This window comes from Canis aureus, chromosome 3 (assembly GCF_053574225.1).
Source record: "Canis aureus isolate CA01 chromosome 3, VMU_Caureus_v.1.0, whole genome shotgun sequence".
NCBI lineage: Eukaryota > Metazoa > Chordata > Mammalia > Carnivora > Canidae > Canis > Canis aureus.
In genome coordinates, this window is record NC_135613.1 from 83,101,959 (window position 1) to 83,127,884 (window position 25,926).

The 25,926-nt window shown below is 45.3% G+C and overlaps 1 protein-coding gene across 7 annotated transcripts in view; it reads right to left on the reverse strand.

The window, feature by feature from the left end:
* Positions 1-25,926, reverse strand: part of ETS1 (ETS proto-oncogene 1, transcription factor) — a 130,755-nt gene that overhangs the window by 64,709 nt on the left and 40,120 nt on the right. The window contains exon 1 of one of the 7 annotated variants that reach the window (XM_077894150.1): positions 1,306-1,755. The exons of 4 other annotated variants lie outside the window; for them this stretch is intronic. In XM_077894150.1, coding sequence (XP_077750276.1) covers positions 1,306-1,387 — 82 coding nt within the window. In that variant the 5' untranslated portion in view covers positions 1,388-1,755. Of the gene's footprint in view, positions 1-1,305; positions 1,756-25,926 lie in introns of those variants that run through there. 2 more of the 7 variants (XM_077894148.1, XM_077894149.1) reach the window with 2 other exon arrangements.

Consider the following 25,926-nt stretch of genomic DNA (forward strand, 5'->3'; position numbering starts at 1 on the left):
AAACGTAGCCTTCTTTTTGCACTTCCCAGTGGAACTCCCAACCCTGGGGTTGAGTGTTTAGAGGGTCTAACAGGAGAGGACAGGGCCGTGTCTTCAAGAACATCTCGGAAAGCTCTCCAAATGACAGAGCACCAGCTTGGCGTGGGTTGGAAGTTTAAGCAGATTATGAAAAGGGTTAAAATAAGCAACTCATGATGCCAGAGGCAAAGAAGTGTTAACCCAAGGCAAGAGCAGCTAAACTTATCAATAATCAGATACAACAGAGCAGCAGGTCACTGCCATTAATTATTTTCCAGAAAGCATCACCTTCTCTCCATATCTTATTAGATACTCTCACCTCTAAAATCTCCAATCTCTAAAGGAGAGCTGGCGGTTCCCTCTTCTAAAAGAAAACACCTATTCTCCTCAAACTGCGTTTATTCCAGGAATCCTGGACTCCATGAAACTGCTTAGGATCAAAAACTGTATCTGAGACAAAAAATTAAATTTCTCTCCTGACCCTTCCTCGAAATCCTTCAAACCAGAGTTGGAGAACACCCCCAACCAAGGTCCCCGAGTCACGTTTGGTTGTCAGACTGTTTTTCCCTCTTCCATACCAGATCTTTGGTACCAGAGGACAAATTTGTGGCAGATGAGAGAGATCAGGATAAAGTAAGGAACCTGCACGGGGAGCGAACAGAATCGGGATGTTTTCAGAAGTTAAGATGATCAATTCAGCTCTCCCACCACCTCCTTGCCCTCCACCTAGAAAAGAGGAGCTGGATAGCAAAGGGACATGTGACAGAGGAGCGCAGGGAGGCGAGACGTTTGAAAATGTGCTTGCAGGCCGGCCAGTTAGGCAGGGTCTGGGCTCTGGCTGCCCGGGCCCCGCCATCCAGCTCCAGTGCTGGGGGATGCAGGGCCAGTGGGGGATGCGGGGCCAGTGGGGGATGCAGGGCCTGTGGAGGATGTCTTCAGCGGCAGCGTCCATCCCCCCTAATGCTAAGGAATAAGGCCAGAGTGTGCTCGCTCATCGGGAAAGATTTTTTTTTTTTTTTTTTTTTAAGAAAGAAAGAAAGAAAAAAAGCAGGAATGAGGGTGCTGGACATTCTATAAGCTTTTTCCCACTAGTCACAAAAACACAGCTGTGAAAATAAATACCACCCCCCAAACAAGGGTCTCGGCCACCAACAGCCGTCCTCCCCCCGCGCCCGCGCCCTCGCTCCAGCTGCCGCCGGCATCGCCAGCCTGGGAGGGAGCAGCGACGGGGGGGCAGGCGGCGGGGACCCCGGGGCGGGCGCGGGGGCCTCGACAGTCGCCACTCACCCGGGGAGGGGAAAAGCTCCAGATCGACTTTTTCCGTCTTGATGATGGTGAGAGTCGGTTTGAGATCGACGGCCGCCTTCATGGTGCCGGGAGCGGGGGGCGGGCGGGAGTAGGTGGCAAGTTTGGCTGTGATCCTTGTCGTCGGTCCTTTTAACGGGGGTCAGTAACGGGGGAAGGGGGGACGGGGCGGGGGGGATCCGACCCTCTGCCCTAAGACCTCAAGCCCCCGCGGACTTGCCCCCCGCGCCCTGGAGGTGCGCGCCCCGCACGCTCTCCCGGGAAGTTGGCACTTTGCGGAGAAGTGCGCGCGCCCCGGGTCCCGGCCTCGCCTGCGCCTCGCCCCGCTCCTCCGCTCCGCGGCAGCAGCCTCAGCCTCAGCTCGCTCTCGCCCTCCCTCGCTCCCTCCTCTTTAGGGCGTTTCTCGCGGCGCCGAGCCTCGGCCGCCGGGTCTGCGCGCCGGCCCCCCCTCCCCATCCCCCCGGGTCCCCGCGGGGGGAGGGGGCGGGGCCGGGCCGCGAGGGGCGGGGCCGGCTCGGCCGGGGGCGGGGCCGGGGGCGGGGCCTGAGGTCCGCGGCCAATCGGAGGCGGCGAGCTGAAAACGAAAGGACGGAGGGGCGGGGCCCCGCGGCCGCCCGCGCCCGCTGCCCACGCCCGCTGCCCGCCCAGGCCCCGCCGCCCCGCGGCGCATCGCTGAGCTCGGAGCCCGCCGCCCCGCCGCCCCGCCGCCCCGCCGCCCCGCCGCCCCGCCGCCCCGCAGCCCCGCAGCCCCGCAGCCCCGCAGCCCGGACCCCGACCCGGACCCCGACCCCGACCCCGACCCCGACCCCGACCCCGACCCCGACCCCGGGCCGGCGAGCACCCCGGCTGCACACGCTGCACGGGCTGCACACGCTGCCGCCGCCGGTTCGGGGAAAGTCCGTCTGATTCGCCACGCATTCTTGAGGACTTGGTCACCCGCTCCCGCCCCCCTCCCGGTAGCAGCATAGTTTCCCGAGTGCGTGTGCATCATTCATTCACAAAGACTGACACACAGGACGTGAGGCATGCGGAGGCAGGGGCGTGCGTGCCCGCGGGGGTCGGGCGCGGGGGCCCTCCAGCCCGTGTCCTCGGGGCTTTAGGAGCCCTGCAGGGACTGTCGCCGGTGGGTGAGTCAGGCAGGGATCGGGGCTGTGTTGCTGGGGGAGCCTTCCGTCTTCCAGAGCCCAACCGAGTCATGGTTAAGACATGAGTTAAGAAAGAGGCGGCGCGGGGGGGGCGGGGGGGTGCAGTAGAATTCTGGCTTGGCTGCCCTGGAGAAGGATCAAGCCCAAGGCAGCCTACTGGAGACCCCAAAACAAAGACCCAGATGCTCCTGTACTATTGGGAGAGCACAGAACAGGGCCCCTAAACTGGAACCCAGACCTGGGCTTCCTTGAGCTTCCCGTTTACCTACAGCAGTGGTTTGGGTGGAAAGGGAAAAGCTATTAATCTGTTCCTCTGTGATTATGTCGCCCTTCGCCTTTCCAATCCCAGACTCTCCTCCACTAGATAAAACTGACAACCCTACCACCATCACCACCACCAGCAGCAGCAGCAGGAGCAGCAGCAAAAAAGTGATGCAGAGCCTCTGTGGTTTTGAATTTCTGGAGTCCATCATTCGCGGCTGTGACAGAAATCACAATGCACACAGCCCCTGTTCCATTTGGGAATTCCAGACACTTGGGACACTATAGCACGATCCCAAATAATGAGTTTGCACTAACGCGTCGGTTATCGGTTGGTTCTAATTAACATATGAACCGGTAAATCTAGAGATCCAGCCCGGGACACAGGTGTACAGCTAGAGCCAGAGGTGAAGATCTACCTTTGATTAACTAGGCCATTAAACATAAATCTTTTTTTTTTTTTCTGAAGATTTTATTTATTTATTCATGAGAGTCAGAGAGAGAGAGAGGCAGGCTCCATGCAGGGAGCCCCATGCGGGACTCGATCCCAGGTCTCCAGAATCACACATACCTCGGGCCAAAGGCAGGCGCTAAACCGCTGAGCCACTCAGGGATCCCAACATAAATCTTTCTGAACAAACTCAGAGAAAGCTATTTTTAATACCGTTTCCTGATTTCTAAGCCTACCTTGAACTACCACACTTGCCTGTAACTATACCCTCTGACTCTGATCAATTTTAACACACCTGCCTACCTGCACCTAATCCCAGTTTTGTCTCCTTGAAGCATCATCAGTAACTTGCAGGTTTCCCACAGCAAATGAGAGAGGGAGCCAGGAACAGAAAATAAATCCCTGGCTCCTGGGTCAAATCTCAGAGGATCACAGCCTTCCTTCAGTGACGAGAGGAAAATATTTGTATGTGATAATTCTAATATTTGAAGGATTGTTGTAATCCAGCTGTGTTTCCAAAAGGTGTGAGAAAACAATGGTGGCCTCCAGGTGACAAGAACAGACACTTCTGATCCTGGGAAAAGCCAGAGGAAATGGCTGGAAGAATGAACTGGACATTTAAACATCCAAATGAGCCACAAAGAAAAGGATCTTGAACCCATTCTGCCTTGGCTGCTCTGAATGCATCAGAAGAACTGAGCAAATCAAGAGTTGCTTTGGGGCATTTTTTTTTTTTTTTTTTTTTTTTTTTTTTTACTGATGTTGTGTTAAGAAAATGATGGTATTTTTAAACCCAAGTGTGAGTACTTTTCTCAGAGTCAGTCTTTTCTCTTCCCCAGAATCCTCCTCAATTTTCTTCCCCAGGCCAGCCTGAACCCTGCTAACAGCCCCCACCATCAGACACTAGAATGAACCCGCCCTGATCCAACCAGAAACACTGGGGAATTATTCCCCCAGTTATTCAACAATGGCATCTCACCTTATTCATCACCCTTTTGTAACCCAGTCCTGTAGCACAGAAGCTCAAAACACTTGAAGGCTCAAGTCAAGGAAGAGGGTTAGGTAAGACGGGAGGGTGGGTGAGATACCAGGGGCCACCACAAACCTCCAGGAAATCTCCCTGTACTTGAGGCTGATTGAACTCAGCGAAGTTATCAGACATCATGCATCTGACTTCGGATCTAACTGAAACGTCATTTGGGACAAGGGGTACTGATGTAGACAAGTTAAAATATGTTTACATATCTGGGATATTAATAATCCAATCAGGCCTGCAAATGAAACGTCATTCTCTCTACGACACGAGTAGATTCCTGTGAATGTTCTATGGACTTTAGATGGCATTTCTATTGTCCTGGAGCCTAAGAAATGATCCCTAGCCCAGTGCCTGACACATCGCAGACACTCGGGAACTGTGTATTCAGTAATGAGCTCTCAACTTCCTGGTCACTACGGGCATCTACTTTGCCACCAACTCTCTCTAACTCGAAGGTTTAAATGAGTTGGTTCTGCTATGGCTTGTGAAGAAGAACTAAAGCATGTTGGTGACTCTGCCCCTAGGTCTGCCCTTTTTCCCCCGTGGCAGAGAAGAACCCCCATTCCCAAGCATTAATGTCCACTCGGGTTCACTTGTGCCTCAGTTTCCCCACCAGCAAAACAAGATCAGCTTGGGCCTTGCCTTCCAGCTACTGGGGCAGGTTGTTCAAAGACTATATCTGATGGGGAGGCACTCAGGAAAAATCAACCAGGGACATACTTCTTTGCTTTTGTTTGTTATGCTGCTAGCAGTCTACTCCTCCTACACTTAGGAGAAAACAGGATTGTATTTTTAAACATTCCTAGGACCTAGGGAATTACACCCAGCCAGTGCTAAAACTCCCTGAACTTGGAACAGCATGTCGATAAGGATCAAAACAGGGCTGCAAAAGTTGGGTGACAGGGGTGTGCAGTTAGGCATTAATGATATCAAGGAACTAGACACATTTTTATAAGAACTCCCTTGCACAGAGGAGCCTGGGTGGTTCAGGTGGCTAAGCGGCTGCCTTCAGCTCAGGTCATGGTCTTGGGGTCCTGGGATGGAGCCCTGGATCCGTGCTCAGTGGGGAGTTGGCTTCTCCTGCTCCTTCTACCCCTCCCCCTCTCCATGCCCTTTTTCTCTCTCCCTCTCCCTCTCCCTCTCTCTCTCTCTCTCTCTCTCTCAAATAAATAAATAAAATCTTAAAAAGAAAAAGAATTCCCTCACATAGATGTCCAAAACATAAACTTTCTCTTTACTACTCCCTCACTCAACTCCACACCAGCCTCAATGAAAAAGGAATATGAAAATACACCTCATTTCAAACAATCATGGAAGACAGATCTGCCTCTCCACCAGTGTGCTCGAATAAGTTATTTGTCTCTTTCTTGAGTCTTCAGCTTCAACAAACCAGAGAACCTCTGAGTTTTGAGCTAAAATATGCTGTATTGGAGGTAGGTGAAAAACATTCAGACCACTAACGGCTGATCCAGGACAAGTTTATGACTCACAGATGTTGATTTACTGGTTTAAATGTAAGATTAAAAAAAAAAAAAAAAAAGAAAGAAAGAAAAGAAAAAGGTCCTCAATTACCAACCTGAGTTGCGTTTGTGGTTGTTTTTCTCTGAGAAAACAGTCCTCTGTCAGAAAACGGTCTCTGTCATACACGGGGACCTAGAAACAGGCCTCCAAAGCTTAACTCTAAAGCAAGTGGTTTCTCCGTGATAAGTTGAGTCATTAAAAAAGCCTACTGGGGCAGAAAACTGCCTGGGGCTTCAATATCTACCATTATCAAGCAGCAATAAAATGGCAAATTGGAGATCGAAAGGAAAATGAAAATAACTCTCTTAATTAAACTCTGATGCCAGAAGGCCTGAGGGTGGGTTCAAGAACCCAAGTGGCGGGCTCACTGTGACCTCACCAGAGCCACTTAACCTTTGTGTGTGACAACCTCATCTCTGTTCCAGGGAATAAAATCACCCCTGGCTCTCCCTACCATGTAATACAGACTCATTAGCTATTGTTTAGAAGGCACAATAAACAATGGGCCATAAGAAGAGCAATAGTTAGGGGGAAGTCGTGAGGGGAGGGGGAGCAGGGAGAGGGAGGATTGGGGGCTGCCTGGCCCCGGGAGAGCTTCTACAATAAAACAAAGACAAGAGTGAGCGGGGTGTAGGCTCTGGAGGAGGACTCAGGTTCAAACTCTAGCTGACTCCAAAACCCCGGCTCCTCCACACTCGCGGTAGAGACAAGAATAGCACCCACCTTTTAGAGTCGTTTGGAGGATTCAATGGGATAATGCCTGTAAAGCACTTAGCACAGTGTCCAGGTCAGAAAACGTGCTCAGTTAAAGCTAAATCATTGCTGTGGCTGTTAAGATCCAGTAGGAGGTAGAACCGTCAAGAGATCCTAGTTTGTCTCCATGACCGTCCCCTTCGCAGGGTAGCTTGGGTCCTCTATTTACCTGAACTGTCTTCGGGGAGACAGACGGGGAGAACGATTGTGTTTAATTTACACATCTCTCCAGACCCCTTCCTCACTCAGTTCTTGATTGGGGAACTTGCCCAGCTTTGGCCTCATTTGAGAAATTCCAGTACTACCTGATCAGAAGAGAAAACTGCAGATTTGCATTCAAGAGTCATGGAAAAACCGCAGTTCAAATTCGGAAGGATGAGGGTGTTGGTGGTACCTCTGGGGAGCCAGAACTCTCGGGTCCTGGCTTTGTCACACGGTGGAGCTAGCTGGGAGTCGCTTCGAGATGGTCAAGTCCAGCCCTCCTGCTCATCAGAGGGGAAAAAAACGAGTTTGAGGGGTAGGTCATTCTGCCCAAGGCCACACAGGCCGCAAAAAAAAACCGTGTCAGTACTACAAGCGCATCCTCGGGTCTACGGATACGGCGTCTGCAGAAGCCCCCGCCGGTCAGCGAGCTCCGTCACCCGACGCTCTAGAGACACAAAGCAGGATCCAGTGTACACAGAGACAGATAGATGACCGGCCTCGATTTCTAGAAATCTGACAGTGTTCTCTGAGCCCGACGTGTTGTCTTTGGGCAAGTACGGTGCAGGACAACCACACTAGCATTCCCCGTGGGAGACAGCTTGGCATGGGCCGGAGGGAGAAAAGGGGCCTGGGTTGGCTCTATTGCTGTCTGCAGTTTCTTTAGGCTGTAATTATGAGCCATTCAGCTGCATCTGCAGCCCCAACAATGTGGGATGGATTGGCCTAATCCACAGACCAAGCGACACTATAAAATCCACCAGTTTAGACATCACGTATTCCTCTAGCAGCAAATCAGGCTCTGATCCCACAGAAAGAGGTGAGGAGCTGCCTATCAAGGCTGCAGGGTTCCGAGGCTTCCTCCACACCCACACTGAGCCCATTTCCTGGGATTGTTGCTCCCTCCCGGGCCTGGATAATGCAGAATGCAGGCAACCCTATGAGCCTTTAGGGATCATGTAATTTGGATTCCAATTTAAATTGTCCTAAATTGGCCTCTTGAGGAGGTAGAGGGATGATAGCCTTAGCACAGGTGGCCGGAGAACCAGTGCTCTTTAATAACCTGCAGAAGCAGAGAGGCAGGCTCTTAGCAAGGAGCTCCGTACCCCGGGAGAAGAGAATCCTGGCCCCCTCCCCAGGCTGCAGGTGGTTTCATCTGGTGGAAGGCTGAAGCCTTCCTCTGATCTACCCCGCTTTTCTCTTGGGTTACAAAGACTACAGCAGACTTCAAAACAGATGTTCTCTGCAGTTGTGGTCTGAATCTTAAATTAAGATAATTTCATTGTGGAATCTTCCCCCTTTTTTCCTTCCCCCTTTCATTTTAAAATGCCAAGGCAATTGCCCCCAAACACTAGCCTTTACCACCCCAGAGATGAAGGAGGAGAGAGATAGGGTGGAGAATTTCCCCAGCCTGTTCTTGATGCTGGAACTCAAGCAAAGGAAGCAGATAGTACCAGAAGAACAAGAAATAGTCCGGACAGGAAAAGGGATGATAGTACGGGGGGAAGCATGAGGAAGGGACCTTCTCTGAGAACAAAGGAAGGACAAGTTGGGGGTCGAGGGCAGGCAAGAAGAGGTACGGTCACAGCAATTCTGTATCCTCGGCATTTGGGGACTTACAGCCCCAAGATGGCAAAATGAAATCAAGGCCTGGCAATGTGTCCCGTATGCTCACAGGGCCCGTGTAATGGTTCCCGGTAGCCAATGGTCATGGGGTGACAATAAAGCAAATCAAGAGGAGGTTCTCAAGCGGGAAGCGTTGCCTAGGACACAGAGTGGGATAGAGGGGTGAGGATCTCAGGAGGGGGTCACAGGAGATGCAAGGGAAGGCCAAGCTGAAAACGGACATCAAACACAGACTCCCCCCAAAGTGGTCACGCTATATGCAAAGAATTTCCCTCCCTATCCCCACAAAGGTGCTCCTCTTGGGCTCAGCAGGCTGTGTAGACACCTAGTGAATACCTGAACCTGCACGTCTACCCCCAACGCTACGGAAGGGCGGCAACAGACATCACACCTTCCAGTGCCCAGTTTGAGACGGTAGGAGCTTGAGAAAATACGTTGATTGTTTAATTAAGGAACCGGTAACTTCCCAGCATTCCAAATATGGATCTTTGACTCAAATATCATCTCCGATTTTATTTACTTGTTTGTTTGTTTAGTTTTGTCTAATGTGAGACTCAAGTTTGCCCCAAGTTCAAGACTAAAGACCTGGCCGAGTGACATTTTTTCAACTGAAAAGGTCTTTATGAAGTTTTACTGTGCTCCTGTCCTCTTCGACCTCCTTTAGAGGAAAATGTTGCTTAAGGTCAGCATATTTGTTTTATTTGTCATCTGAGCATATACGGTAGAGTTGTTTGTGAAAAATGGCATCTGGCTGACCACAAAGCCAACCAGTTGCTTCGGTGTTGGTCTGAACTTTACTGCAACCTACTGTCCGTAGTCCCACCGGGCAGTCTTCAGGGCTTTCTGAACCTTAAGTCGAATCTTGTATTTCACTGGTTATCGTGAAGGTAAGATGTGTAATTGTTATATCCATTATTTGTAAGATTCCAGAGAATAGGGGCAGCCCCCGTGGCTCAGCAGTTTAGCGCCACCTTCAGTCCAGGGCTTGATCCTGGAGACCCGGGATGGAGTCCCCAGGTCGGGCTCCCTGCAGGGAGCCTGCTTCTCCCTCTGCCTGTGTCTCTGCCTCTCTCTCTCTCTGTTCTCTCATGAATAAATAAATAAATAAAATCTTAAAAAAAAAATAGACTCCAGAGAATGCATGGAAGAAACCCCATTAGCTCCATCTTTGTGAGGAAGAATATAGACTGTCAGATGCTTATAGAGAGGCCAGTACCTGTAATGAATCCCCTTTACCTTCCCAAATTTGCTCTAACTGGTCAGGTTCCCGGAAGCACTGGCCATACTGTGGGGGTCCCCCAGAGTGGGAGGAGATGGGAGTGGGGAGGACACAGGGAGTTAGTGGAGCCACAAGCACCTAACAGGTAGGGAAACAAAACCCACACACACAAAAAAACAAAACACCTAAGGAAGACCTAACCCCCCTTGCCAGCGGGACCGTGGCAGACTACGGCTCTGTACTTGGTTGTATCAACTACTGGAAAATGGAAGTGTTGCAACCGAAAAGCAGGCTGATCTTAATCCATAGAAACCAAGGCAATAACTGGTTTGGTTAGGGTCCACCATTACCACCAAGCTGTGAGGAGGATCATGAACACACATTATTTTATATCACCTCCACCAAAGGACCTCAGCCCATATAACAGGCCCAAGAACATATTGAATGTGTCACACAGAGAACACCCTCCTAGCCAATAATTATACCGTTCTGTGGGTCATCTACAAACATCTCACTCAGGAGCATATTCCTTTCTTACCTTTAGCACCCTCCACTGAGCATCATCATATCTCAAGGAATTCATACGAATACTACCTTCGCCCCTGCTGAACCTTGCAATGCAGAAGACTTTCAAAAGCTCTCCTTTTGTATTTCCTGAAAAATGTGAACAAAATCCAAGTTTTGTAAAGATTCAGGAACCTAAGGCCATAGAAACAACTCTAGGGTCATTTTCAGAATGACTAAAGTCCTCAGTACGCCACCGATAGAAAGTTGACAGTTGAAAAACCACCTCAAGAAGGGATATGTCAACTTCTCTGGGATTACAGCTCACATGTAATTCTCTGCTCTTAAGGGCCAAGGAGAGATGAAGCCTTCTTTCATTTGCAAGGAGCCAGCTGTGCTCGCTCTGCATCTTACATCACCTCTCGGGAAGGAGTCGGAATGGAGTGGATGGTCCTGGCAATGACGCATGAGGTGGAACAGACCCCAGCTCACATCTCATCTATCTGGATTGGCTTCTATACAATAAAAACCTTTCTTCCTTGGAGTTAGTGAGGAGGAGAGAAGCAAATCCGACACGTGTGACGTGCCAAGAGGCGCCATTTAATCAGTCAGGCCTGTGAAGCACTTTCAAGCGTTCGGGGCTTGAAATGATAGGTAATGATAGGTAATGTGGAGAATGAAGAAAGTAGAAAATATAGAAGTTACTTCTTAATGGAAATGTATTTCATCAGACTGATCAGAAACATGTGTTTTCCCCAGACTGGGAAACCATCTTGAAAGACTTCATCACAAAAAGGCCTTGGGTGGGAAGGGCCGTTAGGGACCTGCTAAGGAGGGGGGAGGGAGGTGCAGCTGGGTGGGGAGCTGGCAACAGAGTGTGGGAGAAAGAATAAACAGCAGTCAGCTCTCTTGTGGCTGGTTCCCAGGAGAGATCCCTTTCCAGGAATTAAAAATTCTAAATAATGTTGAGAATTATCAAAAATCAGAAAGATTGCAGACTTTTCTTTCAGGGAATTCCACAGCATTGAGAGAGACCAGATGGCTGGCAACAACCATTCCCAGATCCGGGAGAGGCCCATCATCCACATAGACTCTTCATTTTCAATGAGCTAACATTTTCTGTCATGGAGAGTTTGTTGTTGTTGTTGTCGTTGTTGTTGTTGTTGTTGTTGTTGTTCAATTGAATTGAATTGGGCTGAAGCGTAGAGGTAAAGAGACAATTCCACATAAGTGTTCCTGCTTCCAAAGAGTCCATATGAAGACCTGCAGTTTCTCATCAATTCGACTATCAGGCTTTGGTGTCTTAATCTATCCGTCATGGAACGCACTGAAGCTCTAAAATAACTGAGGAGGCACTGCAGTAGAGTAAGTAAGAGCAGAGGCTTGGCAGTAGAGAGACAAAAGTTTGAGTTGCAGCTTGGCCACCCTCCAGCTGTCAGTCCTTTGGCCTCAGAAAGCCTCAATTTCTTCATCTCTAGAACGGAGGTGATCATCATGCCCCGCTCACAGAGCTGAACCAAATATGGAATGAACATGTGCCAAGTAATTTGCCCTGGGCCTGATACAGAATGAGCACTCAACACTTTGCTCCTATTATTCACTAGAAAAACCAGAATTGTGACTGTGGATTTAGGGATTATAAAATTTTCGTAGAAGTTAACCCAGATTCCATGGTATACAGTGCTCCCGTGATGAGATTAGGACATGGTGATCCCTCTTGGTGTGTGCCATTAAATCCATGACATAATCATAAAGATAACTTTAGGTCTGGGTTTGCAGATCACACCATCCTCTTGGACGAAAGGGGATTGATTCTCATTATATAGACATGACATACAGTTAAGGAAGTTCTAATATATGTTCATGGCTACATTACACATTAGCAGCAAAAAGAGAGAGAGTCCCCCTCTGGGACACCTTCCAATGTTGGATTGTCCCCTGCTCTGGGCTGCAGGTCTCATACCCATTCAGTGATTCTGTACGACTCGAGCAAAACAGGAACTTAAGCAAATGGCTGTGCCATTTGGCTTTCAAGCTGCTCAGTGACTTAGCAGAACCTTTCGCATTATGGGATACACGCCCTGTACAACGCTGTCCAAGGCATTTCTCACTGCTGGCCCCCCGTTAGGCAGTACGCGACTGCATTCACTCCATGGAAGTCCTGTCTTGTGTTTTCCCATCTTACATTTCCCTTGGCTTTCTCTGTTTCGAGAGCTAGAGTTTTCTAACAACTTGACTTGGGCTGTAACTCTGAACCTCGAACCATCGATTGCGCCATACGCGTGCATTTTAGTTACAGAATTCTGGACTCGTGTAGCACTCCTCCAAGCTTGGACTTGCCACCCAGAATTCATATGAAGTGCTTTACTTGCTGGCATCAACAACCTGCGCTGACCAGTTGCCCAAAGGAACCCTGGGGAGAGGTGTTTCACATTGCCCCTTCTGCCGCCAGTCAGACCCCTCACCGCTCTATGTTGCCCAATGGCAACCCATAGTTTGCTATTTAGGGGGCACCGGCTACATAATTTGTATTCTGGCGCTACCAGCACCTGGCACCCTGCCATCAAGCCTGGCACATTAGAACACACATAGCCTCCTCACTAGTTGCCTGCTCCATTTTGGCAAAATTAATGCCACATCACTGGGCAAGTGGACTTAATTGGTTTTCTGGGGGTGTTTGGTTAAGTCACCCCACCTCAGCTCCAAGTTGATTAAAGTGTGGCTTTGCCCTTTCCAACAACCGTGGCAAATAAATGATGGGGAAATACTCCAAAATGCACATGGCTGGGTCCTCTCGTTCTTTTTTTTGCCTAGTGACTTTGGGGAGGTTTGGGCACTGATCCTGCACACACAATACGGTTCTTGTTCTTCTTTTCTCTACAGAGCAGCCTTGAATAGCTCTGTCTAAAATTATAAGCAGGGGCAGCCCTAGGCTCCAAGAGATCAGAGCCCTCATGCTGGGTCTGAACAAAGACCTTGCTTTTTCCCAACAATTAGCCCTGTAAAAAAGGACATCTATCTCCCTCTATTAAAGCCACCACGTGCCTTCAAGTCAGCCCATTGTAAAGCTAATTAAATAACACGCCTCTCTCCCCATGCAGGTCTCCTGATTAGCTTTCCTCTGTCCAAGACCTCTCTGCAAGGCGCCTAGAGATAGACAAGCCAACGTTCGACTTCTCCTAAGCTCCCCCTTTGAAAAGCCATCTTATCAATATCGTTGAGCTTATTCATGCTCCCTATTCATCCACTAGTTCAGACTTTAGTCACCTCCACCTTAACGGAATAAATAAAATTTATTATTAACTTGTGATTGCTATTGGTTCTTATTTTTTAATCATTATTTTAGAAAGTAGATGATATGAAAGGGCAACATGTCTGTCACAGTGTAGACTCTTTGGTGGAAACCCACCCACATGGGGTTGAAAGCACGGCTGCCAGCCCTGAAGTGCAGCACGCGTAAAGGACTTTCAACAGAAGTCGCAGAGCCTGGGGAAGGCACAGCCAAGCTGGCGGCAGGGGCCACAGCAGCTCTCCATCACAGAAGAACTCAGAGGGCTGTGACAGACTAAGCCCGAGCTCCTTGGAAAGGTATCATAGAGGAAAGCAGAGACCAGAGGAGGCCGTTCAACTGAAACGTTTTAAACATGATGTAGAAGTAATGAATTCCTTCAAAACCTCCTACTGCTAAGCAGATAAAACCCAACCACAGCCCAAAGGGCCAAAACTGGCCTCTGCCCACCTTCCCACCACGCTTTACCTTCTTTCTTGCAAAGGGACACTGCTCTCCAGCACACCTGCACTTGGAATCCCTGAAACACACCCTCCTGTGTACTTCTAGAAAGCCCCGGTCCACCTGTCCCACTCATCTTTCAAGACAAAGCAGCAAACATAAGCATTCCTCCCACCCTGGTGAAGGTTTCCTGGGCCTTCCTGGATAAAATCAGGCACTTCCTCCTCTGCTCTCGTAGAACAAACTGCCTCCAAGTCAGCACATACAGGCTCTGACCAAGCACTTCCAACATTGCTGACAAAACACCTCAGGCCCAGCGAGGGCAGGAACCATCTTCTACTTAAATGATAATTTCCAGCTTAAAACACAGTGACTAGGACATAGAGACATAGTAAATGCTTAATACGTGTTGAAAGAACAGATAACCAAAAAGATGATTAAAAGAAATCATGAATGAATGGATGAATTAATAAAACAACCACTCGGTATGAAATATGATCTGAGATGGTAGAAACAGGCCTGTTCCCAGCTTCACCACACCAGGACCTGTGTGCTTGGAAAGGGCACTGTTCTCTTACCACATGGTTCTCTCTCTCTCTCTCTCAACTTGTCCCATCTCAGGGCATCTGGGGAGCTCAGTCGGCTGAGAGTCCGACTCTTGGTTTCTGTTCAGGTCATAATCTCAGGGTCCTGAGATCAAGCCCCACGTTGGGCTCCATGCACAGTGTGGAGTCTGCTTGGGATTCTCTAGCTCCCTCTCCCTCTGCCCCATCCCCTTGATTCCTCATTCTCTCAAATGAAGTCTTTAAAAAAAAAAAAAAAAAAAGGAATTGTCTGGTCTCGGGATTCCTAGGTGGCTCAGCAGTTTAGCGCCTGCCTTCCACCCAGGGCATGACCCTGGAGTCCCAGGATCAAGTCCCGCATTAGGCTCCCTGCAGGGAGCCTGCTTCTCCCTCTGTGTCTCTGCCTCTCTCTCTCTCTCTCTGTGTCTCTCATGAATAAATAAATAAAATCTTTAAAAAAAAAAAAGTAATTGTCTGATCTCATACGCATGCTTACACATGCACATACTTCTTAGATATATTTTTTTAAAAATAATAGAATGGAAAGAGATCAGGCCAGCCATTTTCTAAATCTGCTTAATAGTTCTAGAGCTTAGCTTTTCAAACCAACTCTAGTCTTTAAGGTTTCTAGCTCACTGAGTCACTGGGCCATATAAAGTTTCCTTTCCAAGTGTTTTTAAGAAGAGTCACCAATCTTCTTGAACGTCCGATACTGATGAGTGGATGACTAAATTATAAAGTAAACCCATATGCCATTTAAATATCCCATGAAATACTCGTGGGCCTCCAAATCAGCAGGAAAGAATAAAAGAAAAAAAATAAAGCATGTGGCAAAAGAGATTTTGAACTTTGCCAAATCCCCAAACATTTAAGAGCAGCCAAAGTCACTGAATGATTACTCTCTTTAAAACATAAAGCCTGGGGCACCTGGCTGGCTCAGTTGGTGGATGGTGAGACTCTTGATCTTGGGGGTTGTGGGTTCAAACCCCATGTTGGGTATAAAGCTTACTTTAAAGAATTTTTTAAATAATAAATAAGTTAATAAACATAAAACCTCATCGCAAAACTCATTACCTGATGATTTGTCTATGAATTCATGTCTAAGCATGATGACTTTGGGTTGGTTCTTTCCTTATTATTTTCCTAAAACAGTCTCAACTTTTAAAACAATGTTTTTCTAATATTTGAAGGTAACTTCATACAGAGAGAGAAATCAAGGCATAAAGACAGACACAGAGGAAGAGTCAATGGTCCTACAGCAGCAAGAGATAACCATTTCAGCACGAGTCTATAACCTCCAACCTGAAGCTAAGGGAGAAAACACTGTCATTCATTCGGCAGTCACTTTGTTCTGGCCAACTTCCTACTTCATAAAGTGGAATGCCCACTTTATAATGACCATAATGGATTGAAAGCCATCAAATTAGATTCCAGCTGGCAATAAGCTCTTTATTACTTGACTTTACCACAATGTGCCCCCATTCTCAGATCTTGCCTTAAAGAAGACTCATCCAAGACCTCTAAGATATATAAAAATAGGACAATAAATGAAGACAAATAGATCTGCATTTCTATATAGATCTGACTCTTCAACACGCAGCTTGCTATGAATACAAAGCAGCCATTGAGCACTGAGCGTGTAAAAATCACACCTGTTAATTTAACAAGGACAGATCAAATAAACTACCTGGCAGAAATAAACTATGACAACAAAGATAAATAGAAAATATGGTAGCAAGGGAAGAATGATTGGAAATGAAAGTAAGTGTGAATGCCACCATATTAATCAAAGAGAAATATCAGATGCATATAATCAATGCACTTTAAGCAAAGAGTAGGAACATAAGATAAGAACTATGTTTTGTAAATATGAGTACTGTCATGGAGGTATTGGGCACAAGAATTAAGTACTTTGGGTAAACATGGTATTATTAAGGTCCTAGAAAATAGCATACTTTTTGTGGGATAGACATGGCTGCTTTCTGAATCCAACTGAGGTTTTCAGCAATATTTAAAGTCATAAAATAGACAAATCAAGACACAGAAGAACCCTCTCTTTAGGAGGAGGAAGAGCTCAGAATTGGTGGTACATTGCAGCTGTGTTGGTAGTTGGTGACAATACATCCCGGTTAGCCGGTTCTTTAAGCAGTGATTTCAGAGTAAACTAGCCACGTAACTCTGCAAATGGGATCCCCTAGAAGAGCAATCAGGAAATGACATCCATTTCATGCCATCTTCATAGAGTTTGAGTCTTTTTAAATCCTTTATGTGCCAAAACTCAGAACTGAATGTGAATGAGCACAGCTCCTTTCCTCTGATTGAAGGCACAGTAATACTTTTCCCTTGTCTGACCTCAAAGGTCACAAAGCATTTCCATCAACATCATGTCCCAGTACCCCCAAGATACATCTAGGAGGAGGGCATGCATCCCAGGCCTCAACATGCCAGTATCGGTTCAGGGTGGAGAGACTCTCCATTGTTTTTGCTCAATTCTTATCCACGAGAGCTGTGCAAAATACTGATGACACACGTTTGCTCAACTCTTGCCATTTATTCATATATCCCACATCTCTCTCACCTACCACTCAGAGATCTTTAAATGTGGTTTTTGCCCACCAAGTCTTCTGTCTTCATTTGTTGGATATCTTATTAGACCTTTTATCACTTATGTACCTTAAACCATCTGAATCCTTGTTTCCCATCAAGAAAGGATGAGGGTGAGAAGCAGGGAAGGTATGGTGCAGTGGAGAAGGGATTATCGATGCATTAATTCCCAGCCATCTTCACTCAAAATAGAAATAAGGGGAGCTGTTATTGGGAGGTGGATAGAGTAAGGTCCCAAGTGATGTATCTGGCTGAGCTCAAGGATGAACCAGAGGAAGAATGAAATCAGGGTCAGGATTAAGGGAAAGGGGAGGAAGGACTCAGCTCCCTTCCCATGGGAATGAAGAGGCAAGGGAAACTGACATAGGGTAAGCTCCTGCACTCAGAATGCTCAATGTCTGCTACACATCACCCTCACAGCTGCAGCAGGAAAATGTTAGGAAGCATTAGAAGTAAGAGCAGCTGGTCACAAAACTCATATTTCTAAATTATCTTTCTTTCTATTTATATATGTATATTGGGATTTTATAATAGCATGTTCCAATGGTGACTTCAGGACAAGCAGGACATACATTACAAATGCACAAACAATATTCTGGAAAATGTTCCATTGTTCTAAAGTCACATATCCCCATTCTTCACCAAAGGCCAAGTGAGCATCTGAAACAAGGGAGAGAGAGAAAAGAGATGGGAACAGAAGTCGAGGGTTGATTTTAGATATAATATTTATTGAGATCTCTACTATAAGAGGTGGCTCTACCTCCCTTATTCATAGTGGTTATTCCTTCAAGATGCCCAAATTGAACATATTAATTATATTAAAAATATTATTTATGGCAAACTCGATAGATTCAGGATATTTGCCAGACAACTGTGACTTTTTTTGAAACCTATCAAAGAAAAAAGTAAAAAAAAAAAAAAAAAAAGAATATCAATATTAAAGCCTTGGAGAAACAAACATGCATTAAATGGGATTTATACAATTCATTCATAAAATGAATTAATAAAATTTGCTTAGAAAAGTCTGCTGACTTTTTTTTCTTTTTGGAGTTAAATTCTTGGAGACTGATTGATCCTTTGCTTTAATGAATCCTCTTAACATCCCCAAGATTAAAAACAGTACACCAAGAAGGACTAAAAGAAACACACTGAAGTGACTTAAAAATCAAATACTCTTTTGCTTTAGTTTAATTGTAATACAAGAGGTAAGGAAAAAGTGTTATGTTCCCATTTAGAGATGAGGAAATTGATAACCACTTAGCAAAACTAGATTTTTAGATTTTGCATTCTTCACTAATTTCACACATAGTGGCTGCTTTCTGAGGCCTTTTCCTGGTAACTATTATTTCATAGATCCTGCTCGAGGTCCAGCACAGGGTTTAATACTAAGCTACAGAGTCAGGCTAACCTGAGCTCAAATTGGGGAGTCTAGAACTTACTCACAGTGCAACTTTTGGCAAGTTACTTCAACTACATAAAGCTCAGCTTGCTCCTCCATAAAATGGACTCATGGGACTTTTTGGTAAGATTTAAATAAGACAATATATATAAAATATCTAACAGTATCTGGCTCAAAATAAACAATAAATTGCAATTTCTTTTCAGGTTCAAAATCTTTAAAATCACATTCCAGGGACGCCTGGGTGACTCGGTTAAATGTCTGCCTTCGGCTCAGGTCATGATCCCACCCTCCTGGATTGAGTCCCACATCAAGCTCCCTATTCAGAGGGGAGTCTGTTTCTCTCCCTCTGCTCCTCCGCCCACTTGTGAATACTCTCTCTCTCTCTCTCTCTGTCTAATAAGCTGATAATATATATATATCATATATATATGCATATATATATATATATATATGCATTCCAAACCAGACTTAGAACTCAGGCATCCTCAACTCACTAAGTTCACTCAATATCCATCAAAAAACACTCATTACAGTGAGCAATGTTGCAGAACCACTTAATACAAATGAATATCTATGCCTTTGATTAAGAAATACATAGGTGGCCTATGTATTTAAAAACATCTGTTTACAAGAGTGCCAAGACAACAGGATAAGAAAAATCTTTACTTACTTATGTAAGTAAACTCTATGCCCCATGTGGGGCTTGAACTCCTGACCCCTAGATCAAGAGTTGCATGTTCTACTAACTGAGCCAGCCTACCGCTCCAGGATAAGAAAAATCTTCTAACAGATAGTGCTGGGGCAGCAAGCTATACATACACAAAAGAAAGAAATGGGTCCCCTTACTCCACACTATGCACAAAAATTAACTCAAAGTGGATCACAGACCTAAATGTAATAACTAAAGCTATACAACTCTCAACAAGAAATTAATTATAAGGGTATTTCTTCATAACCTGGGTTAGTCAATGACTTCTTAGCTATGACACCAAAAGCATGAGAAACAAAAGAATAAATAGATAAATCAGGCTACCATAACTAAAAACATTGGTGCAAACCAAAAACATCAAAAAAGTAAAAAGATAACCCGTATATTAAGGGATAAAATATTTGTAAAGTATATATCTGATAAGGAAGTTATATTCAGACTATATAAAGAACTCATAATTCATTAGTAAAAAGAAAACCCAATTTAAAAATATGGGGAAAGATTTAAATGGACATTCCCCCAAGTACAAATGGCCAATAAGCAGGTGAAAAAATGCTCAAGATCATTAGTCATTAAGAAAAATCAAATCAGAACCAGAATGAAATACTATTTCACATTCACTATGAAACCCATCAGAAAGACAAAACACATAGTAGTGAGGATATGTGGAAATTAATACCTTGGAAACTTTGCTGCCAGAAATGTAAAATGGTGCTGCCACTTTGGAAAACAGTTTGTTAGTTCTATAACAGTTTCCATATAACCTGGCTACATGCCTACGTATAAATCCAAGTGAAATTAAAACATAGGTTCACACAAAAGCATATACGTGAATGTTCATAGCAGCATTATTTATAACAGACATGCAGTGAATACAACTCAAATGTCCATTAGATGGGGATCCCTGAGTGGCGCAGCGGTTTGGCGCCTGCCTTTGGCCCAGGGCGTGATCCTGGAGACCCGGGATCGAATCCCACGTCGGGCTCCCGGTGCATGGAGCCTGCTTCTCCCTCTGCCTGTGTCTCTGCCTCTCACTCTCTCTCTCTCTGTGACTATCATAAATAAATAAATTAATTTAAAAAAAAAACAAATGTCCATTAGATGATAAAATGTAATGTTCCCATATAACGGAATATTATTTGGTGATGAAAAATAATGAAGTACTAATAGATTGTACAACATGGATAATCCTTGAAAATAGTCCCAAAAAGTTGGCCACAAGTTGTAAAACCGCATCAACAAGAGAAGGCCAGAATGGGCAAGTTCATAGATAAAAAATAGACAGGGAGTTACTAAGACATAGAGGTGGGAGTGATGGAGAGACCAGGACTGACTACTAATATGGGATTTCCTTTAAGAGAAACAAAAACACTCTAGAATTGAATTATGGTGGTGTTTGCACAATATTGTGAATATATGTAAAACTCTTAAATTGTACACTTTAAATGGGTGCATTCTCTAGTATGTGAATTATATCTCAATAAAGTTCATCTCAAAACTGTCTTAAAAACAAAACAAAATTAAAAAAAAAAAAAAAAAACCTCTGCTTTTCCAGAGGTGCAGTCAAGACAAATAAAAGGGAGAAAAAGAATTTCCTATCATCCAGTAAAGCCTGCCCACTGGAGTCTATGAACATCATCTCAAGACCATTTGCTTAACCAAAGTTCAGTGGAAAAACATCTAACATTTCCATGACCTTCTTTTCTAAACTTCCTAAGTGGCTCAGAGAGAGGCTGCCCGGGGAAACTCCAAATGGAACCTAAAAATATTATCTCCTGGCTTTATAAACATCAGGAACACTAATGAAGTGAGGAGCAGCAGACCTAACGAATGGAACATTTCATTCAGGTTGGGAGGCCTGAGCAGAGTCTGAACTCATCTCTGAAGGCAGTCAGGAAGGCCCAGGAGGGGCCAGATTAGGGCCAGGGAGGTGCAAATCAACACAGGGTAAAGAAGGAAAGAATAACAGTGAAACTAGGATACATAAAACAGAGCAGGAGTGACCACTATTCTAAACATCAGTAAAACAACCCCTTTTCAAATCAGACTCCCTATCCTCATACGGCTGACCAAGTTTGGACAAATGAATGCTCCTCACGCAGACACTCTGTATCTTCACTTTGCGTAATTTGTAAAGAGGCCAGAGGGGGAACCAGGTCGCCTTGGTCTCTCCCTTTTCTAGTGTGCAACAGGAATATTCTTATAATTCCCACTCTCCTGGTGCTCACCTGACTGCCCAGTGTGCTTGTGTCTGTCTCAGCCTCACATCAAGCTTGGGTTGATGCACCTTGAGAACAAATGCGCCACCTTATGTTGTGTGCACAATCCCTCATGCAGAATAAGGGCTCAATAAATATGTGTTGATGGATGACAGATTGATTAAGTGCTTTCACATAAACAAGACCCTAAACCAGTCAGAAATGTTGAATTATCTCTGGTCTAGTTGAGGATCAAGACACCAATAACCCCACCAGTAGCTATGACGAGTTTGGATAACCAGGATACAGATATTTAATCACATCCTCTGTTCTGTGGCAAGTATTGGGCTAAGTATTGGAAATGTGAAAATAAATGGTAAATTCCCTTGGCTGAGAGGGAGAGAAACCGAATACAAAGAGCCTTCTGGAACAATCTTTGGATTTTCTTCTGAAGGGTTTGGGAGTTTTATTTGTTTGTTTTGTTTTAATGTAATAACTTTTGAAATCCTGGGTAGTTATCACCGTCGTCCTGACAGATGAAGCTCATAACCCTATCTTATTTATCCAACAGATCTTAACCACCTATGACAATTCAGACACTCTGCCTGGTCCTAGGAAGAGGACTAGAACAAAGCCCTACCCTCGAGGTGCACATAGGTGAGCAGCAAAGACAAAAACCAGTGATTGCAACCCAGGGAGATAATCTCTACAATTCAGGTACTCACCAGTATTGGGGGAATGCAATTGGGGCCTAAACTAAGAGATTGACAAAAGAAGAAGAAGAAGAAGGAGGAGGAGGAGAAGGAGGAGGGGGGAGGAGGGGGAGGAGGAGGAGGACGAGGAGGAGGATGAGGGGAAGGACGAGGGGAAGGAGGAGAAGGAAGAAAGAAGATTCCTTATAAATTTGAGAGGTATTTAGAAGATAAGATTGACAGGACTTGTGCCCAACTTAATAAGAGGATATGGTGATCACCTGCTGCTTTTGCATTCCTAGAGTTTTCCCCTCTTCTTCCTACTTGACCCCTCCCATTTCTCTTCTAGGAAAGACAAAAAGACAAGAAGCTAAAGAGAAAGGAGGAGGAAGAAAAAGAAGAGAGGAAGAAAGAGACACAGGAAGAGGAAGGCAAGGGACTTGACAAGATTTTTTATATCCTAGGGTTCCCCAAACTGGCTCTTCTGTACTTCTCAGCTTTGTAAGTCAAGGAATTTCCTCCTCAATTTAAGTTAATTGAGCCAGATTTCTGCCACTTGCAGACAAAAAGAGCCTCAAACAACACAAGGCAGAAAGGAGGAAGTCAATACTAACTACTAGTTTTCTAGGCTGGTGATGGGTAGATTGCTTGACTTCCGTTGAGACAGGATTGAGGGTATAGGTTACGTTACAGACGCAGGAGAGAAAGTGATGAGCTCAAGTGTAACTGAGATAACTGTGTGACAAACCAGGTGAAATATTCACAGGAAAATATTCATAGAATAGACTTTAACATTAACCATTAACTGATGAAACTGATAGTGCCCTTTCCCCTTAGGTATTCTTTAATTTACAAATTTTCTTTAAATTTTCTTTCTTTAAAGGAAGCAGGTCTTTCACTTCGGGTAAAGGGAGGGGAGAATGATTAATTTCCACCTGCCCACCTGCCACAGATATCGGGAAATATGGGAAGTGAAAAGAGTAGGTGATCAATAACAATGGGAAAGATGCAGAATGACATTTCAAACCTTCTGTCCTCTGCCCCCAATCTTATTGGTTGAGTTCTCATAACACATGCCTAGCCAAGTCCCCCTTTTTTTTGCTTCACTCACTGATGCAGAACTAAAAGATTATTCTCGAAATCAATAGCTTTCTTTTCATATGTGACCTGCTCTTTCCCACTTGATAGATTCCTGAAACATTCCCTTGAAGTTCCCTTAAAAGGTTTTGGAATCTTTATCTCATGTGATAAGAGCAGAAGGATAATAAAAAATTACTTAACCTACTTCTGAAATATCCTGAAATATATTCCAGGGGATAGGCAATTCACAAACTCCTTTAATAATGGATTTCAGAGTTAAATTTCACCATAGCTAATCTAAACCTCTTTTCCCCATTTTTTCCCCATTTTCCCCCCCTTCATCTTCACTGGATCTAAAGAACAGCTGGTAACTCCCTGATGATCCTTTATGAAGAGTTACGTCTGCATAGTCTTTAATCTTCATTGATTTTATACTTAGTTCCAACTCACTGCTTACCTGACGCTTGATGGCTATGAAAGGCAATGAAAAATTGGAAGAGGAAAAACGAAGTCAAGCAAGGCAAGACAAGGGGACGCTCGGTAGAGCACTTGATGGCACCAGTAAGGTTGACTACGTCCTAATTTGTGGAAATCACCTTAAGTGTGAGAGGAAAGCTTGTGTATTTCCTTGTGTATTTCATACTTGAAAGTTCTCAACTGCTCTGTGATATAAAAACAGGAGAGAGCAAAACAAATGTCCCTTCAATTCCATTAAAACTTGGGATTTCGGGCATCCCCGGTGGCGCAGCAGTTTAGCACCGCCTGCAGCCCGGGGTGTGATCCTGGAGATCCAGGATCGAGTCCCACATCGGGCTTCCTGCATGGAGCCTGCTTCTCCCTCTGCCTCTCTCTTCGCTCTCTTTGAATGAATAAATAAATAAATAAATCTTTAAAAAAATATATAAAAACTTGGGATTTCAAAAAATTAAATAAAAAAATAAAAAACTTGGGAGTTCAGGAAGAAACTTTGAAAGGGCAGATGGAATAGTGATTGTTTACTAAAAAAAAAAAGAAAAAAAAAGAAAAATATATATATGGAATTTCCTCCTCCGCAGCCCAGTCAGTAGGGCTGGGAGAGGCAGGCCGCCCCCCAGGGGATTGTCGGGGATTGTGGATACATGCAGGGAGGCCAGAAGCCCCATCCCCGTGCCCCCCCCACCCCCGGCTGCTCCCAATTCCGCTCAGAGACATTTCAATTCCATTCTTTTCCAAGGCTCCCTGTCTCCCATCTCCAGAGCAGCAGGCCCGAATCACATTGAGTTTAAAATAAAGAAATGCTTTTCCTAAAGAATTCACACACAAATAATCTCATTACCGCAGCGCTTAGGTTTATACAGCAGACGTCTTCTGCCAAGGGAAAAAAAAAAGAAGAAGAAGAGGGAAGAAAAAAAAAAGCACTCTACGCTCACTCACACGGAACAGCTGCGAGAAGAAAAATGGTATTTAATTCATTGTGAAATATTCAACAATGGCTACACTGCACTTTTAAAAGCCTTTTGATAGTAAAACCCACAGAGAACAGCCCATCCTGTGTGCTGAAAAGCAGCTTCCCCACAATTAGTCCCTCTATTCAGAGGTCTGAGGAGTCTGTGTTAACTTTAGCACGTGCTGTGTACACTGCGGAGAGCTTCAAGGGTATAAGCTTTCACAAACTTCTTAGGGTCTACTCTTGCTCAGCGACTCTGTCTGCCCCCAAAACTGGTTGGTGGCAAAGGAGAGAGGCAGCAAAGGGGACCGTGATGCTAAGGTGACAGATCCGAAGTGAAAGCCTAGCCAAGGAAATCCCATTCTCCCAAGGGGCGCTGCAGATGGCCCAGCTCCCTCGTGCCCACTGTCAGACCCAGAGGAACCAGAGAGAAGGTCCCAAAAGACAGACTACATGGGCTCATCCTCTCCATTCGGCCTCCAAGATTTTCATGGGTCTCTGGTTGGTGGGACAATGAGCTTGTATTCTCCTACCCGTCTAGGGCAGACATTAGCCACTAGGGGCGAGGCAACAAGAACCTAAAAGAACACTTTGGGGGCAGGCCAAGGTTCCATCAGGGTCAGAGCATGGGCTTTGGAGTAGGATCCCAGTTTCACTGACCGTCTCCTCATCTCCCAGAGTTATGGACTTCTTTGGGAAGTCAGTTTACCCTCTGAGCCTCATTCATCCCATCTGGCATCTGTAAAATGGGTCATCGTATCACCCTCAGACGATTGTTTGAAGAGTGAAATCACCACACGTGTGTGATTCCTCGCATATAGAAAGTATTTAATGAATGGCAATTACTCATCCTCTCTAGCTGTTCTAGAAAGAAGGCAGGCCTTCTCTTGGGACTTCCTACAGTAAGATTATTTAAAATTGAACAAGAATGTCATACAAACTATTTTTACTCTACACTCTTACATGTTTTTATTAATCAGGAGAGAAGCAACAGAAATACAGATAGGTCCAATATCTAACTGGACATTCTGAGGGATCTGAATTATGTTAGAGGGGGACAAAAAGAACTACTAAGAGTCAATCAAACTTGGCATCATGATAGGTTGGTTTTGTTATTTAGGAACTTTGAACTCAGATTTTCATGGCACAAAGTACCGATAAAATGCCTGAATTTCTCACGTATGGCTGAAGTAGGCAGGACAAGTTTTCTGTTCTTTCCAGGCTTCCCTCAACTCTCCAGGAACAGGACCACAGACGCTTCAGCCACTTGCATTATAAAACCCGACATTCAACTTATCAATGTCACGTAAGCCCGAAGCCCTGTTCAGTTAAGAATGTCCAACTGTCCTGACCAAAGAAGGAAATGCTATGACGTCACTGGGCAGTTCAAAGTAGCTGACCCAGGGTGGGGTAATCTCTCCCCCTAGATTTGAGACTTTCTGAAAATGGTCTCCGCTTGACTAAGCCGGTTTGTGACGACAG